Source organism: Geospiza fortis, unplaced genomic scaffold (genome assembly GCF_000277835.1).
Source record: "Geospiza fortis unplaced genomic scaffold, GeoFor_1.0 scaffold130, whole genome shotgun sequence".
Lineage (NCBI taxonomy): Eukaryota > Metazoa > Chordata > Aves > Passeriformes > Thraupidae > Geospiza > Geospiza fortis.
In genome coordinates this window covers 17,803,953-17,818,678 of record NW_005054300.1, presented here as the reverse complement: position 1 = coordinate 17,818,678, position 14,726 = coordinate 17,803,953, and the positions used below count along the sequence as shown (strand labels likewise).

Genomic DNA, 14,726 nt, shown 5'->3' with positions numbered 1-14,726 from the left:
GGGCAGAGGCACCCAGGGGAAAAATAGAGCAAGCAGCTTTCTGGGATGTGTGGTAGAACTTCCTGTCTGTGCTCTGCAGCTGTTTCACATCTGAGACTTGATTAATGACATTGGCACTATGCTCAGACACACCTGCAGCCATTCATGGAGGGGCTTTTTACACCAGCTCTCAGGATGAATGAAATACTGATCGGGGTATTATTCCTGAGGGAGGACAATTAAAAAAAAACAAATGAAAACAAAACAGTGCAGACCTTTGGGTTGTGCCCATTCTTGTTTCCTTTGCTTATATATAATTGTTCAAACGACTATAGCTGGAGAGATCGCATCAGTTGCATTAGTCCCTTTTTTGGTAATTCAGGCCCTAAATATATTCTGGGCTGCACCCTGAAAACAAAGGGAGTGAATGTTTTTAATGAATTTCACATGCAATGTAGGTATTATATGGATGATATATAAGCAAAAACAAGAAAAGACTGAATTAAAATGGGTTTGGTGAGAAAACAGTAACATTTGCCAGTTCCACAATAGAGATTCTTGGTATTTTGAAAACTAACTGGCAGCAGCAGTGACATGTAACGAAATGCCTGGTGTATTTCCATAATATTTTTTGAAATACAGATAGACATACCAATTTTATGCCAGAATTACATGTTTCTGCCTCTGCTCACAGGGCTTTCAAAGGAGAACTGAGGTTGAATTGAAGTGCATACACTGTGTGCAACAGGTGAGGTATTAAACTCGAAGGGATATTAAATCTAAACCATGTGAGACTTGGCTTTTAGTTAATTACAAACTGATCCATGCTTCTGTGTGTGACACCAGACTGCTGCTGTTTTCAATAGACTGAGACTTAGAACTATAATTGCAGAACCTTAATTACATTCTCCTATAATTAACTTTCCCAGAACCACAGTTCCTCCAAAGAAATATATCTGTGTTTTTATCTGAAAAATTATTTTGTCTGAATAAATTAATTCACGTGCATGTGTTTCAAAGTGCAGCTCTCTCTCCACCCTCTTCCTAAAACCAAGCAATGAAAGCAAACATTTATAAATATTTAACAGTAATTATGTTATAGAGTGTGTAAGAGTCTAAATTAAACAATGAAAGTGATAGAAGCACAATAATTTTACTGCCCCCTTTAAGAATAGATATCAAAGAGAGACAGAAGGGACTGAGACTTTAAATATGAAATGGATTTTACTTAGCATAGTCCCAGCAGCTTTGCTGTGAGCCCTGTGGCCAAAGGTGTGAAGTGTACAAGCCTGACAACAAGGTCCGTGGAGATGGATGGGGATCATTGCAGGGGCTCTGCCAGGCTCTGGGGCAGCCCTACACTGAACACACAGACCCCCATCTTCTGCAGGCCTGACTACACTTCAGCCAGGCTGCAGGTGGATGGAGTTCAGAATGCTCACAGAATCAGGGAGACAAACCACTTTGATTTGTGCATCCCGACAGGAAAGATGGAGGTGGAAAAGGAGAAGAAAAGAAGTAGCGTAACTTCTGCAAGGGACAAGGGAACTTTTTGTTTGGGCTGGAAATCTGATGAGAACACCAACACTGTGAAACCAGCAGATATTTAGAGGGTAAACATCCTTAGTGCACAAAATATAGATGAAGTGCTTAAGTGGATTGAGGCCAGAAGGGGTCACAATCTGGTCCCAATATCAAATTTTGCAGAACTGCAAATTCAAAATACAGGCCAGTACAAGCTGATACTTGTAAGGTCACACACTGATTTCCTAGACAAGAGTAAATGCAATTACCCACAGCTTTTACCTCACTCCTCAGCCTGGGAGGAGGCTGTGGTACCTCCCTGAGCCTGCACCACATGATGCTGCCACTGGAGAGGGAAGGCTGCCTGCCTGCTCCTTTCTGTAAGGGTGGCAATTGCAGTAGGAAATTTTCACCAGGAATTATATGCACATATCACACAAATGAGCAATAATATATTTACTGCAAGAGGCAATAAATAATTTTTTCCTCACAAGCAAACAATAACAATGACACAAGTGTGAATCAAACTTGTTTAAAAGAAGTCACCAGACACCCACCCCACCAGTTCCACCTGTAAGTCAGAGTGAAGAGTTTCACTGTGACTTAAAGGTGAGACTGGGTGGGGTTTTTATTCCATTCCAGATATCACTCCTGTTTTCATATAAAATATGCTTGTAATATTCTGGAAAGTCTTTGGAAATCTATAGGGATATGTAAATATTATGCAAAGTATCTCAGCAATTGCAAAAGACTTCAAAGGCAGCTGCAGGTTCTCAGGAGCACTTCTGAAACCCAGACCTTATGTACAGCTCAGCTCAGTGCTCTAATAAGCTGAATTTAAAAAGGAAAGGAAAACCAGAGTATTCTCTGTGCATTTTCAAAGACAAATCTGTATGAAGCTATCTACAGAAAACCAACTCTGCAATGTGCATTATTTTCTTTTCAAAGCCCCTACGTGGCTCACTTCAGGCACGGCTTTACTCACCCGTGACAAGGTATGGTGTCCTGGTCGGTGATCCTGGACTCCTGGAGCTGCTGATATGCTGGTCCTGCAATCCCATTGAACCTACCCCGAGGCAAGGGAGGAGTCCTCCGAAAGGCATTTCTGTGGAGCATCCCACTTCTCTGTCCTGGGCTGCAGCATGAAGAGAGACTTCTAGGAACAACACCAAGAGTACAGTAAAAATTATCACACCAAAAGCATAAAATTCTGCAAAGTAAAGGTTCAGGATTAATAATGCATGGATTACTGTTCTTATAAACTTTGCTGTGGCAGTCTATGATGTCAGTAGAAATTCTCTATGGAAATATAATAGTACAATCCACCATTAGCTGCTGTTTATGCCATTATTTAATACATCAACTCTTTTCTAGGAATGAAAATAATTGCCCGCTATATGCAATGTTTTCTTGCACTTGATGAAGGATGCTTCTCCTTTCCATGCTGCATATCATGATCCTGCTATAGAGAGTTGAATCCTCAGACAGCATAAACAAACAATACAGCTCTCTCATACCCACAGCTGAATTCAAAATGAGATCCTAAACTGAAAGCCCAATATATTATCTATCATCCTGTGAGGTGCTGCTTCCTGATACAAAGCCATTAAATTGAGAAAAAGTGTAAGTGAAGAATATAAGCAAAGCAGATGAACTGCAGATTGAAGAAGCTAAGACAAGTTTTCTCCACCTTGAACAGTATTTCTGTATTATTTTATTCCTGTTTTATATACCGATTGCTTTGTTGTTTATATACATTGATACCACGCTGTTTCTTTATATGATATAATAGAAACTTGAACTTGATAAAAACAAGTCATAGTTTTCTACTTATTTTAGAAAATTGGTTTTGTAAATGTCTGGTGTTTTGGAAGGATATTGGATTTTTTTTTTTTCATTTCACACAGGAATGAAAAAGTATCTAGAACCCACAGATTTTCTATGTAAACCATACATTTGCTAATGCAAAAATATGGGAACGCAGAACTAAGGGAAGGCATAACCCATTTTTACTGCCAACAGGTCTCAGTACTGCATGGCGTGACTAAATATTCATTTTTCAGCTACTCTATTTCTCTTGGCATCTTCTGGGTCTCAGAAATGCATGTGTTACCTCATATTCTCTTACATCTTTAATGATAACTTAACATAGGTTTTGTAGATGCCTTTTACGAGTCATTATTTTTGGCTGTGTGAATAATTCCAACTTGTGACAGAACTCAGCAATGCAAAAGACTTTTGATAAGTTTGCTTCTTTTTTCCTATTATAATGTGACTTAAAAGTAATCTAAATTTTTTTACCTAGTGGGAACTTTAATTACAGTTAGGGCCACATCTACTCCCAGAGCAATACTTTCTTGGAACAAGCACCTTGGACAAATTCTCTTTGAGTGTACATTTCCATTAAAATCAACATTTTCTGCCCAAAATTAAAAGAAGAAATAAATTCAACACTCTCTATCCTACTGCTCAGGCTAGCAGTGTACCATTGTAGTCTAACCTCTGTTTTCTTCCACACCTTTACTTTCCTAGTGCTTTCTATTGAAAAGACCAACAACCCATAGCAATAACATTCCCTCCAGGATTTTTCATGCTTGTTTAAAAAGATTTTTCCTTTGCTACTAAGGAGGCTGTGAAAAAACCTTTTTAAAAACCTGAAATACTGGCCTCTCAGTTCTGAAGACTGAGTTTGAGTTGCAAGCTACAGTTCCTACTCTGTAAAATAACACTACCCCATCACAAAATAATTGACAATTTCTGCTCAGGAGAGCCTGAGATTAATACAGCAGGGGATCTCAAAAGATGCAGGTGAATTAACAATTTGTGCTGGATAATGAATTTTTGGGGTTTTTATTGACTTGAGCGTAGTCATCAATGGAATCCAAAAGTAAAAAATAAACTTCAGATTGATTACAAATCTTTAAAGTTAGAAACTTTTATTGTTTAATTTGTGGTTGGTTTGATGCCTTTGAGCATCTTCATTGTTGGATGAGAGTACATGATCTCCATATGGAAATTCACAAAAGCTCTATTTGTAATAGAGATAATTTCAACACATACAGCTAAACTTAAGGTAATGGGTATAAACTGCAGAAATGTTGAGACCAAAGGGATCCTGCAACCACAGAACTTCCAGTCCTGACATAGTGTAATTTGTTGCTAATATGAGGTTCTTATGCTTTCAACATTTCTGCCAGGAAAAAAAAAAAACCAAACCAAACAAAACAACAAAAAACAAAATAAAACTGAAGGAAGAATGAACAAAAATATTTTGAAAAATTCATTAAAGATCAGGAAATACTTACAGACAGTGCAGCTGCAAGCTGCAGGATAACAGTTGTTTCTCCAGGCACCAAAAAACCCCTAAGAATTTCTGTTTAAAGTTCTATGGAAAAGGATCTCCAGCACAAAGCTTTTCCTTTTACACAAAACTGATATGAATATCAGCAATGTAAATGTAATGTCCCTCTCAGACTTCTCTATCACTCATGTGAAAAATTCCTCCCTCTCAGGCAAACAATTGTTTTAGGATTTCTTCGGGGAATTTATTTTCCTTTAGCCAACATTGTGGTTTCTTCTTCCCTGCACTCCAGTCTAACTGGGTAAAAGAAACCAGCCCACATAAGTGAGCCATTCAATAAAATAGACCAATACATAAAGGTGTAACAGATATGTCCTTAAAATCTATCAATCAATTACTCCAGAATAAAAAAATCAGAATATGCATGAACTGGTTCACAAGTGATGCATAAACTAGGGAGAAATGCAGTTCTGATGAATTAATGTTTTGAAAAAAGCAGTTCAACCATCCTAAGGTTAATGAAGAACCTGGGATTCATTCTTGCCAGTTGTTTCGTGTGAGAATTTTCTTTGGGTTCAGCAACTGAGTGAAAACAAAGTCTGATCCTACAGGTGGAGTATTCTCTTCTTGGGGCACATACACAACTCCCAAGTGCAGTTACCTGTGTTCATGAAGAGAAGCCAGCAGTGTTTTTGCAGTAACTCTGCAATCCTTCTATACTGCTTCTGAATTAACTACAAACCACCCAGTAAATACATCCTCCAATGACTGAACCAGCCGCCAGGGAGTGTCCTCTGATATTCCCTCAGAGCCACCTTTTTAGGCTGTTAGACAATCTACTGCTAACATTTGTATGGATCAGCTACTGAGACTTTCAGCTGATTTCAGTATTAATAAATACAGTCTACAGCTACAAATCTCCTCTTGGTTTCTGTGAGCATTATTGATCCCTTCATAACATTCTTGTATTTGGGAATAGTCTGTTTGAGGCTACTCAGGGACCTGGGAACTCTATGGCAATCCTTCAATGCCACCTGTGTCATCTGGTCACCATCCTGGTGATAGAACAACAGGAAAAGGGAACAGAGCATTCGAGGTACATCAGATGCACTGAGTTTAATCATCTGCCATAACCTCATCATACACTTCCTATAGTGCACTGATCAACCTCCATCCTAAATTGATGATGATATCCTAGCTACTGTTACAGAAAGTTGTTCTATATTGCAAACTCTGAGACTTCTTTTCAGTTTAAAATTAATTCTGATGAATATTCAGCAGGTACATGTGCCACCACACTCCTTCCTTTTAAATAGGTCTTTTACTGCTCGTTGTGCTTGCTCTCATGTATTCACAAGCAGCAGCCATACACCCTTTCCAGTCTCCTGAAGGCTGACATAAGACAGACTTGTAACACTTTCCACAGAACATGAATCATTCCTCATCTTGGCTTGGGAATGCAGTGTGAGTCCATGGCAATTGGGAGGCCATTTTAGCCAGGTGAGATGACAGTGGTGCATTCTCACACTATGCTGTGTTCCAGCTTTGTTCAGTGACCTTGGCACGAAGAAAGTCTGTCCCCAGTGTTGACTAATTCTTTGAGTGCTGCGCTGGTGCATGTCCTACCTTCTCAACACAAGTCCTTAATATCTGCCTTTTAAGCACCTCTGTGCATGCACATCAGAGTTTTCTGCCTCTCCCTGCTTTCTCCCCTTAAAGGCATTAGACACATGACAGCAGTGACTGAGCTTGTGTAGAGATCTAACTCACACCCACCAAATACAAAGCCAATCATCAGTGCATATGTTGCAGTACCTGCTGTTGGTTAGACAGTAAACCATTTTTTGCCTGTTTTATATCTACTGCAAGAATCTTCTTCCCCCACATTTATCCTAAAATCTTGACTATTCAAATTCAGTATAATTGGTTCCTACTTTGATAAATTCTTCATCTTCCTAAATATTTGACACTTTCTAATCCATCATCTCAGGTCACCATTCCCATTTTTATAGATTTTGCTTCCAGACATGAAATTTTGTTCTTCTAAATTTTTTTTTCTGATCAAGATTAACCAAACCATCTTGAGAGCTTTGATTTCCACATTTTACCTCCACTTTGACTGTAGGAATGTCTATTTTCATACATTTGATTCTGTTCATATTCAACCTTTGTCCTCAAATACTCATACTTTGCAATAAAAAATGAAATCTATTCATTCAGGATTTCCCTAACTGCTTCAATTATTATCTCTGTCCCACCATGTGTTTTGCTTTTTCTTTGGGAAAATAGCAGATTCCTTACACCTTCCTCCTTTCAGGTTTCCTCTGCCTTTACATTCCTAGTTGCTTTAGTTTATCTATACCTGCTCTTTGAAATTCAATAGCCTTATTTATAGAATAACTTTAATTTACTCTTTCCTCTACTGTAAACTGAATCACTTATATTAGCAGCATAAAGAGTAAAACGCTTAGCAAATAAAAAAAAAATTGTTTCCATGTTTTTTTGTGGTGTGAGAAGTTCATTACAAATGAAAACACAAATTATTATTATTTTTAGGGTAAGTTTATCCTATTTTGGCATTTTTGTAAGACAATACAACTGCTCCAGGCTGAAAGCCTCTGTATTTGGCTTTCATCATGGCATTCTCCGAAATGAATCCCTCTAAAATGAAGGATGACTGCATCCATGAATGAAAGTCAGGATGACTAATTACCAAGGAAACTGCTATTCAAAGGGATCACAACTCAACCCACAAGTAACAAAACTCTAATTTATTTCTATCTATCAGAAAATAATGCAGTATGGGTTTCCTCCTTACCAAGATCAACAGATCATCCAAGACAAATTTTTGAGCACATTGTATACATTGCAGGAAGTTTACTGATTAAACACATTTGTTAATTTTGAATTCTGACAGTTCTAAGAGTTATTTTACATATGCAAGCAGAAGATGTAACACTCTTCTATGGTAACAGCAGTGCACAACACAGGCAAAATATTTTAGGAGATTAATAATAACACAGGCTAAATATTTTTTGGGATTAAATTTCAGTTTTCAACCTAATCTCTGCATTAATTCTTTTTTGTGTAGCTGAGGTTTGTTGAGACAGAAAGTTGCTATTATCCATAATCTGAGTGAAATAATTAGCCAGTCTCTGTCAGTCACATTTCAACAGCTCCAAATGATTCCCTACTCTGACAGTCTTGCTTCCAGCCCAAAATTTATTAGTGTAAGGACCTGGAAACAGCCAGCTCCTGATTTTAAGAAATGATCACCCATCATTACTGTCCTTGAAAACACCAGCAGAGAAAACAGGTCTGGATGTAGAGTAAAGCATTTCTGTAGCAAGCAAAAATAAAACAACAATAGAATTTAGAACAGCACAAAAGAGAGAACCTGCAGAGCTGATACACTTTTTCCAGGTTCAGTCAGGTTTGGAATGAAATGAAGAGCTATTTAGTACAAAATCCTCATTTCACCACATTTGACCATTTGTCCACACTTAACACTATTTAGAAAATAAATTAGGAAGCTCTTACATGGTACATAAATTAAAGACAGTCTTGCAAGTCTTAAACATTCAAGTCTGTTGACTTTTTATAAAACAAGGACCTTGTATAATAAACTTGAAGCTTTAAAACTGCAAAACAATTCTTTATAAATTAACTAGTCATCCTACTTACAATAGTTGTGAGGCAAAGACATCTCTTGGATATTGCAATCACAGTAGTAAAAGGTAGGGAAATGAGTTTTTTTCTGAACTTCATGTTGTGACTAAATGGTGATAAAATTCTTCCCAGAACTTCTGTAGAAAGCGTTCTAGGAAACAGCCCCATAGTTCATCTATGTTTAATAAAATTATTAAGCATGTTTTGAAAATTTCTGTGTCATAAGGAAAAAGACACAAGAAATGGATCTGACATGACAACTGGCATTATTTTTTTTCATGCCAAATTAAAGGCTTAAGTAAGGTAAAAGTAGATAGAACCCAAATATCCATTTCTGGTTTACATGTAGCACTTTGTAGGTTAAGCAGATCAATTATTCAAATGAGAAAAAAACACATAGCTGGCTGGGAGACTGCACTGAAAATGCACCAAATACTACAGAAGCCAGATCACAACCTCATGCAATCCCAGACTTTTTTTAGAGTAATTAAAAAAGAAAATCCTTTTAATAAACATGTCTTCCACTCCAGATTATCTAGCTGAAAAAATTCCAAACTCATTTTCCTCAGCCTTTTTCTCTCTCTCTGTGCACTGGACCAGATGTTACCACTGTCATTCCACCAACATTATTGCTTGTACCAGACTCCAGTTTGGTTTCTAGTCCTGTAATGAAGCACCTGCAATCTTTCTCATCCAAAAAAAAATGTTAGAAGCAGAATTCTAATCTGAATGTCATCCAGTGATGGGTGACATTCCTCTATTTTTCTCTTGGAAACCACTATCCAAACTTTTTTAAGCCTTGTTTTCAAAGGCCACCATGTTTTCATAAATAAGTCATTATTCATTTCACATATCTTTTGTTTAAGGAAACTCTAAAAAGGGCTGGAAGTTTGCAACCGAGTCTTCCTGCAGCAATGAGTTATTAACTTCATGAACACTGATAAGGAAAGTCTTGTTTTTAATGATTCCTTCTCCTCCAGCTGCTCCACTGGCTGGGCTGTGCCTGCAGCTCGGATGGTGCCTGTAAATGCACCCTGCAGGACTGGCACGACCCACAGAGGAAGGCAGTGAGCATCCCTATTACCTTTTATGCCTGCAGCTAAGAAAATGCTTGGACATCTGATTAATAAGCTGGCTGAGGCTCTGCTGGGCACTCAGCAGCCCACCCAGAGCCAGCACACCACAACCTTGCACACGGATCAGCAGCTCTGCAGCCTCCCAGGCAGCTCTCACAGACAGATGCTTGCTCACCTGTGGTGCTTGATGGGCTCGGTTCCTCTGTCAGGAGACAAGGCCTCTGGGAAAGACTGGGTGCCTGAAAAACTAGACTCCATAACTTTGTGCAGAATGGGCCCCGGGTGCCTATCAGGCTTTGAATACTGCAGCAGAGAGAATAAAATTAATTAATACTCACAAGACAAAGTACATTGTTGATGCTATTCACTCTGAATTCATATCAGAGAGGGATAAGAAGTGCTCTAGTGCATTTTTAAATCAAAATTAGGCATTGCAAGTAACACATTCATTCAGCATTGTTTACACAGCAGAAAGGGCTAGTAACCATTACCCCCATTACGTCCTGCACATCAAAACACTGATATCAGCCTTAGCAGCAAAATTACAGACTGATCTGCCCACAATGATGGGAACAACGATCCCTTTGACTAGAAGTCTGTTTTTGTGGCTGTCCATGCAGAGACAGATCACAAAACACATCTCAGAGGACAGCCAGCAACTTCTTGGGTCCTTTGGTGATTTCAGTCAAACACTGCATTCATCATTGGCATGTACAACTATGAAAACCAGACTGAAACAGCACTTGTGTCATCAGATCAGTAAGAAAAATATTTGAATCCTATCCACAGAGCCAGATATCTCTCTGAACCAGTCTGAAACTTTTGACCTGGGAGTATCTGTGCTAGTAAGAACAGTGTAAACATAATTCTTCTTGTGGCAGGTGTGGGTGTAGGGCAGTCTCTGGGCACAGAGTGAGACACAAAGGTCTGCAAAGCAGACACTAGACATGAAGAACAGGTTTGTTCTTTTTGCTTTGTGATTCAACTGCAATTTCAGAAAAAAAAAAAGTCTCTCAACCACTATGGAGTCATAAAGTTGAAGTATAGAAAAAGCTGCACTAAAAAGCTGCACTTTGGCTTACAAAGAAGATTCCATGTTGTTGGTGGTCACTGGGCAATATCTCAGATATATGAGAGGTTAAGTCACATTTCCACTCAGGTGTGAAAAATAAAGTTCTTTCCAGACTTACCTTTTACTTTGCATTACAAGGACCTGCACTAAAACGAATAGGCCTGTTTTCCTTTTGCTTTTTATTTTTACTACTAGACACCTAGATGTCCATGCTATCTTTAAAATAGATTTGTATCGTGGCAGCGGTTACATGATGACATGTTTTAGAAAGAAAATGCAAATTAAAATATTAGAAAAAAATTACAGTGGTGAAAAATGTTATGATACAATAGCATAAAAATTCATGGAGAGGATAGTAAGCATTCTTTCAAAAGACAGTTCTTCATAATTATTAGTTTTGTCTAACAAAAGACCAGTAACTCATTATAACAACAGATTGTCATTTTCTGACTCTCACTTATTCTTATCTACATTTCTGTAGACTTCAGCAAGATCAAAAAGGAAAGTCATACAGGAATATTCTCTTTTAAAAATAGGTTACATGTACTTTTAGTCCAGCCAGTCACACTTCTTATGACCAATTTCCATAGATAAAATAACAGCTCTTCAAATTTTTCTCCACTGCTCTTCTCCTTCTTTCTGTTGAATGAAATATCCATGTTAAACACAAAATCATTGTTTTTCTGCTTCTGAAGGCAAAGCTGTGAGTGGCAATATGCAAAAATGGTGCTGCATGCATGAAGTAAACACAACTGAAATAATAAGAAGAAACATATTCCACTGCCATTACTTTCAGTTACCATGATCTTAGATGTCACTTGTAAATGTTGTAGATAAAATATTCAGACAGAAATATGATTTTTAAGGTACTCGCCTCAGTGAAGGTTTTAAACTTTAATAGTTCTCCTGCCAGCTGCAGAAATGAAACTGGCTTTGATTTCTGACCTGAATAAATCAATTTGAGCTATGTAAAGAATGGCTTGCTAGTGCCAAGAAGCTATTTCTGTCCTTATTTTGAGTTTGTTCGTGGTACAAAACTGAAGGCCTGAATGGCCCATAAGACCAAGAGTAAGAAGTAAATCATGAAGAGCAGAGATAAGCTGTGCCTTTTGCTACATCCTTGTTTCAGGTGGATGTGGGCTGGAGCAGTGGTACACAGAGACTTTCCTCACCACAGCTGAGGAACACCAGCACACCAGAAGCTGCTCTGATACTGATCAGCAAACTTTAAAGAAGGTCCAGCACCCGGCACCACCCAGGCACAGCCTACAAAAGGTATTTTTCCCCCTAACTGAACATTTTTTCCCTTCTCAGATACACCACTTAATACACAGTCATAACATTCATTACAATGAAAATGTTAATTAGAGTTTCAATTGAGGGTGTGAATATACAGGGCATTCTAACAAAGTAATTGAACAGATCTGGATGCACCACGTTATGAATACATTTTAATTTATTTAAACACAGTTGGGTTTATTCTCCTTTAGCTTAATTCCAAGTGCCACACCCATTCTCTAAAATCACCTCTGGAGAAAAACACCTTCATACTTCTGTGAGGAGCATCAGTTGGTGCCCCAGGAGGACAATATGGGATCATTCCCCAGCCACATCCCAGCAGGGCTCATCCTGCTGCTCTTGCAGCTCAGTTCTCACCTGGGCTGAGCTCCATGGAAGTCTCTGACTACTGTGAGCTGCTGAATGCTCAGCCATGAGGGAGAATAAGCTGTGAAACCCTTTCAAAGGCCAGTTCCAGTAGGTTGAAAGCATCACTGAAAGCTTATCTGTATCTGGGTTTTTTAATGTTTTTTTTGCCTTTTGGTTAATTATCTGTTCTTGTTTGAGCAATTACTGAAAAACACTGAGGCATATGGCTAAATAAATTAAAGAATAATGATTGCTTTAAAAAAATTGCAAATTTTCCATTTTTCATTGTTTCATGGAGAAGATAATCTATTATATGCAATTACTCAACTCTCTGACAATAAAAATTCCACCCCCTGCTAGTTAATGCCAAGTGAATCTGTGAAGGCGCCTGAGCCAGCAGACAAGGAATCAGCCTTTGTCACTGACCTGCTGCACTGCTGTGGGAACATAACTCCTCTGCTCTATGCCTTGAATTCCCTGCTCTGAAATGCAGGGCTCAGGGATAACAAATGCCACTGGAATGCTCCAGAGCAGCTTGACACTGCTGTCCTGGTGTTATGCAAAGCAAACACTCATCCCTCCCTGGGCTTTACTCAGCTCCCCCCTCAGTGATTCCCCCATAATAGTGAAAGGTCCAGAAATCCATGTGGCACTGGAAGAGAGGTGATGTGGGGATCCCATTTCAGAAAGAACTGAGAAGCAGAGGGGTCATGACATTGAAATGACATTCAGAGAGGTTGCCTCAAGGAGGAAAAGAGCCAGAGATTTTTCTGAGGGGGCTGAGCTTGCACAGAAGCTCATCAGGTGGTACATTTAACATCCTTACTGTTCCCTATGCTCTGTATGTTTTGTTGACAGAGGACAGTAAATTCAGGTTTGTCTATTCTGGAAGCTCTTCCTAAGTAGCCATGTAATACAGAAATGGGAAATTTGCTCTTGATCTCAGCTGATAAATCAAATGGCAATTCATGTAAACCCACAGAGTAATCCTTTAAAAGATTTAAACTATCTATCTCTTGCTTGATAGATATGAACTGCATTTCTATCACAGTGAATGAAAAGATTTTATTTCCTACTACTATGAACAAAAGGCAATAAGATGCAAAAGGAACATTTTTTGGTCCCTCATTATAAGAATTTCAGAAACCTGGAGCTAGTGGTTGGAATCTACTAGAAACAAGTGTAGTGAAAATTGAAACCACACAGAACAGCATGAAAAGCATACTAACCACCTCAGAGGGACAGTGATGGGAAATTAATAGATCCCCCCTTGGTACCATGGGAGAAGGTATTAAAAACCACAAGGATGAAAAAGACCACTTTAAAAAGCCATGACAATTCTCAGAATCACTAAAGGAATGTCAAGGTTTCAGCTGATCTTTTAAATTTTTTTTCCATGATATATTTACCAAGTTGTGAGAATTTAAAAAGAAACCCTTGACTATATGTGGCTCCTGCAGGAATCAGGAGCCACCCCAGCTCCTCCTGCCACCTGCATGCTGTGTGAGGGTGCACCAAGCACTTGTCTTTCTAGATGGGGAGAATGACAATTTCCTTCCTTTGGATTATGTGGAGACCTAACTGTTTGCTGCAGCCCTTTAAATATCTCTTGAAAGGAGGATGATCTCTTTGGGACGGGGTACATAATACTTGGGAAGCCCTAGGTTTTATGTATTAGGTGAAATTAATCTCAATCTCCTGTGTACCTAAAGGATCCTGGATAAAAAACTGGCACATCTTTTCCTTGCTGAAGAATTATAGAAAGATTACCAGTGCATTAGTCTTTAAATCCAAGAGGCTAGAAAGCCTAGCAAGAACCACCCAGCCAGAATTTAAGTGTGTTGCTGCCAGAATGTTTTGGAAAAGCAGTGGACTTGGAGGAGATTCAGGAAATCCTAGGAGCTGTGTTCGAACAGATATTTATGAATCCTTCTTACTGCACACAGTATTTTTCATCTAATTTGTACCTCTAAGAAAATACCGAAATTGCTACTGAGGATGAGACAGGTGAGCACAATTACCAGTGATGAGCAGCAGGACTCCAGAGAGAACACAGCTGTCCTCACAAAACCCACCCCTTTATTTCACTTTTCAGAATCACAACTGAGCAGAGGCAGGGAGTGGAGGAGATGTAATACACTTGAGTATAGGAGGAAAAATTACTTCACTGAGATTGGTCAAGCTCTCTACAGCCAGAAACCACTTGAAACCTTGTCTGCTATACCCTGGGCCTTGGGAAATAAGTAAAAGCTCCTCCTAAAGCAACACATTTGGAGAGATAGATGGGCCTTCTACTAAATATAGCAACCTCTCAGTCAAAAGGTGATGGTTCTTTCAGAATAGTCATCAAGAATAAGGAATCCTATGCAGCTTTTCTCAGGTCTCCACAAAAGCATTCTCCTCTGCAGAAGAAAGAGCTGTGTGAAAAGCCTGAAAGCATCACCAGGTCTATTCGAAG

At 38.8% G+C, this 14,726-nt stretch overlaps 1 protein-coding gene across 1 annotated transcript in view; it reads right to left on the bottom strand.

The window, feature by feature from the left end:
• NRG3 (neuregulin 3) overlaps window positions 1–14,726 on the bottom strand; it is a 224,046-nt gene that overhangs the window by 5,255 nt on the left and 204,065 nt on the right. Inside the window, exons 8-9 of the mRNA XM_014309231.2 lie at window positions 9,725–9,852; window positions 2,489–2,659 (exon numbers count right to left, since the gene is read on the bottom strand). Coding sequence (XP_014164706.1) covers window positions 2,489–2,659; window positions 9,725–9,852 — 299 coding nt within the window. The remainder of the gene's footprint in view (window positions 1–2,488; window positions 2,660–9,724; window positions 9,853–14,726) is intronic.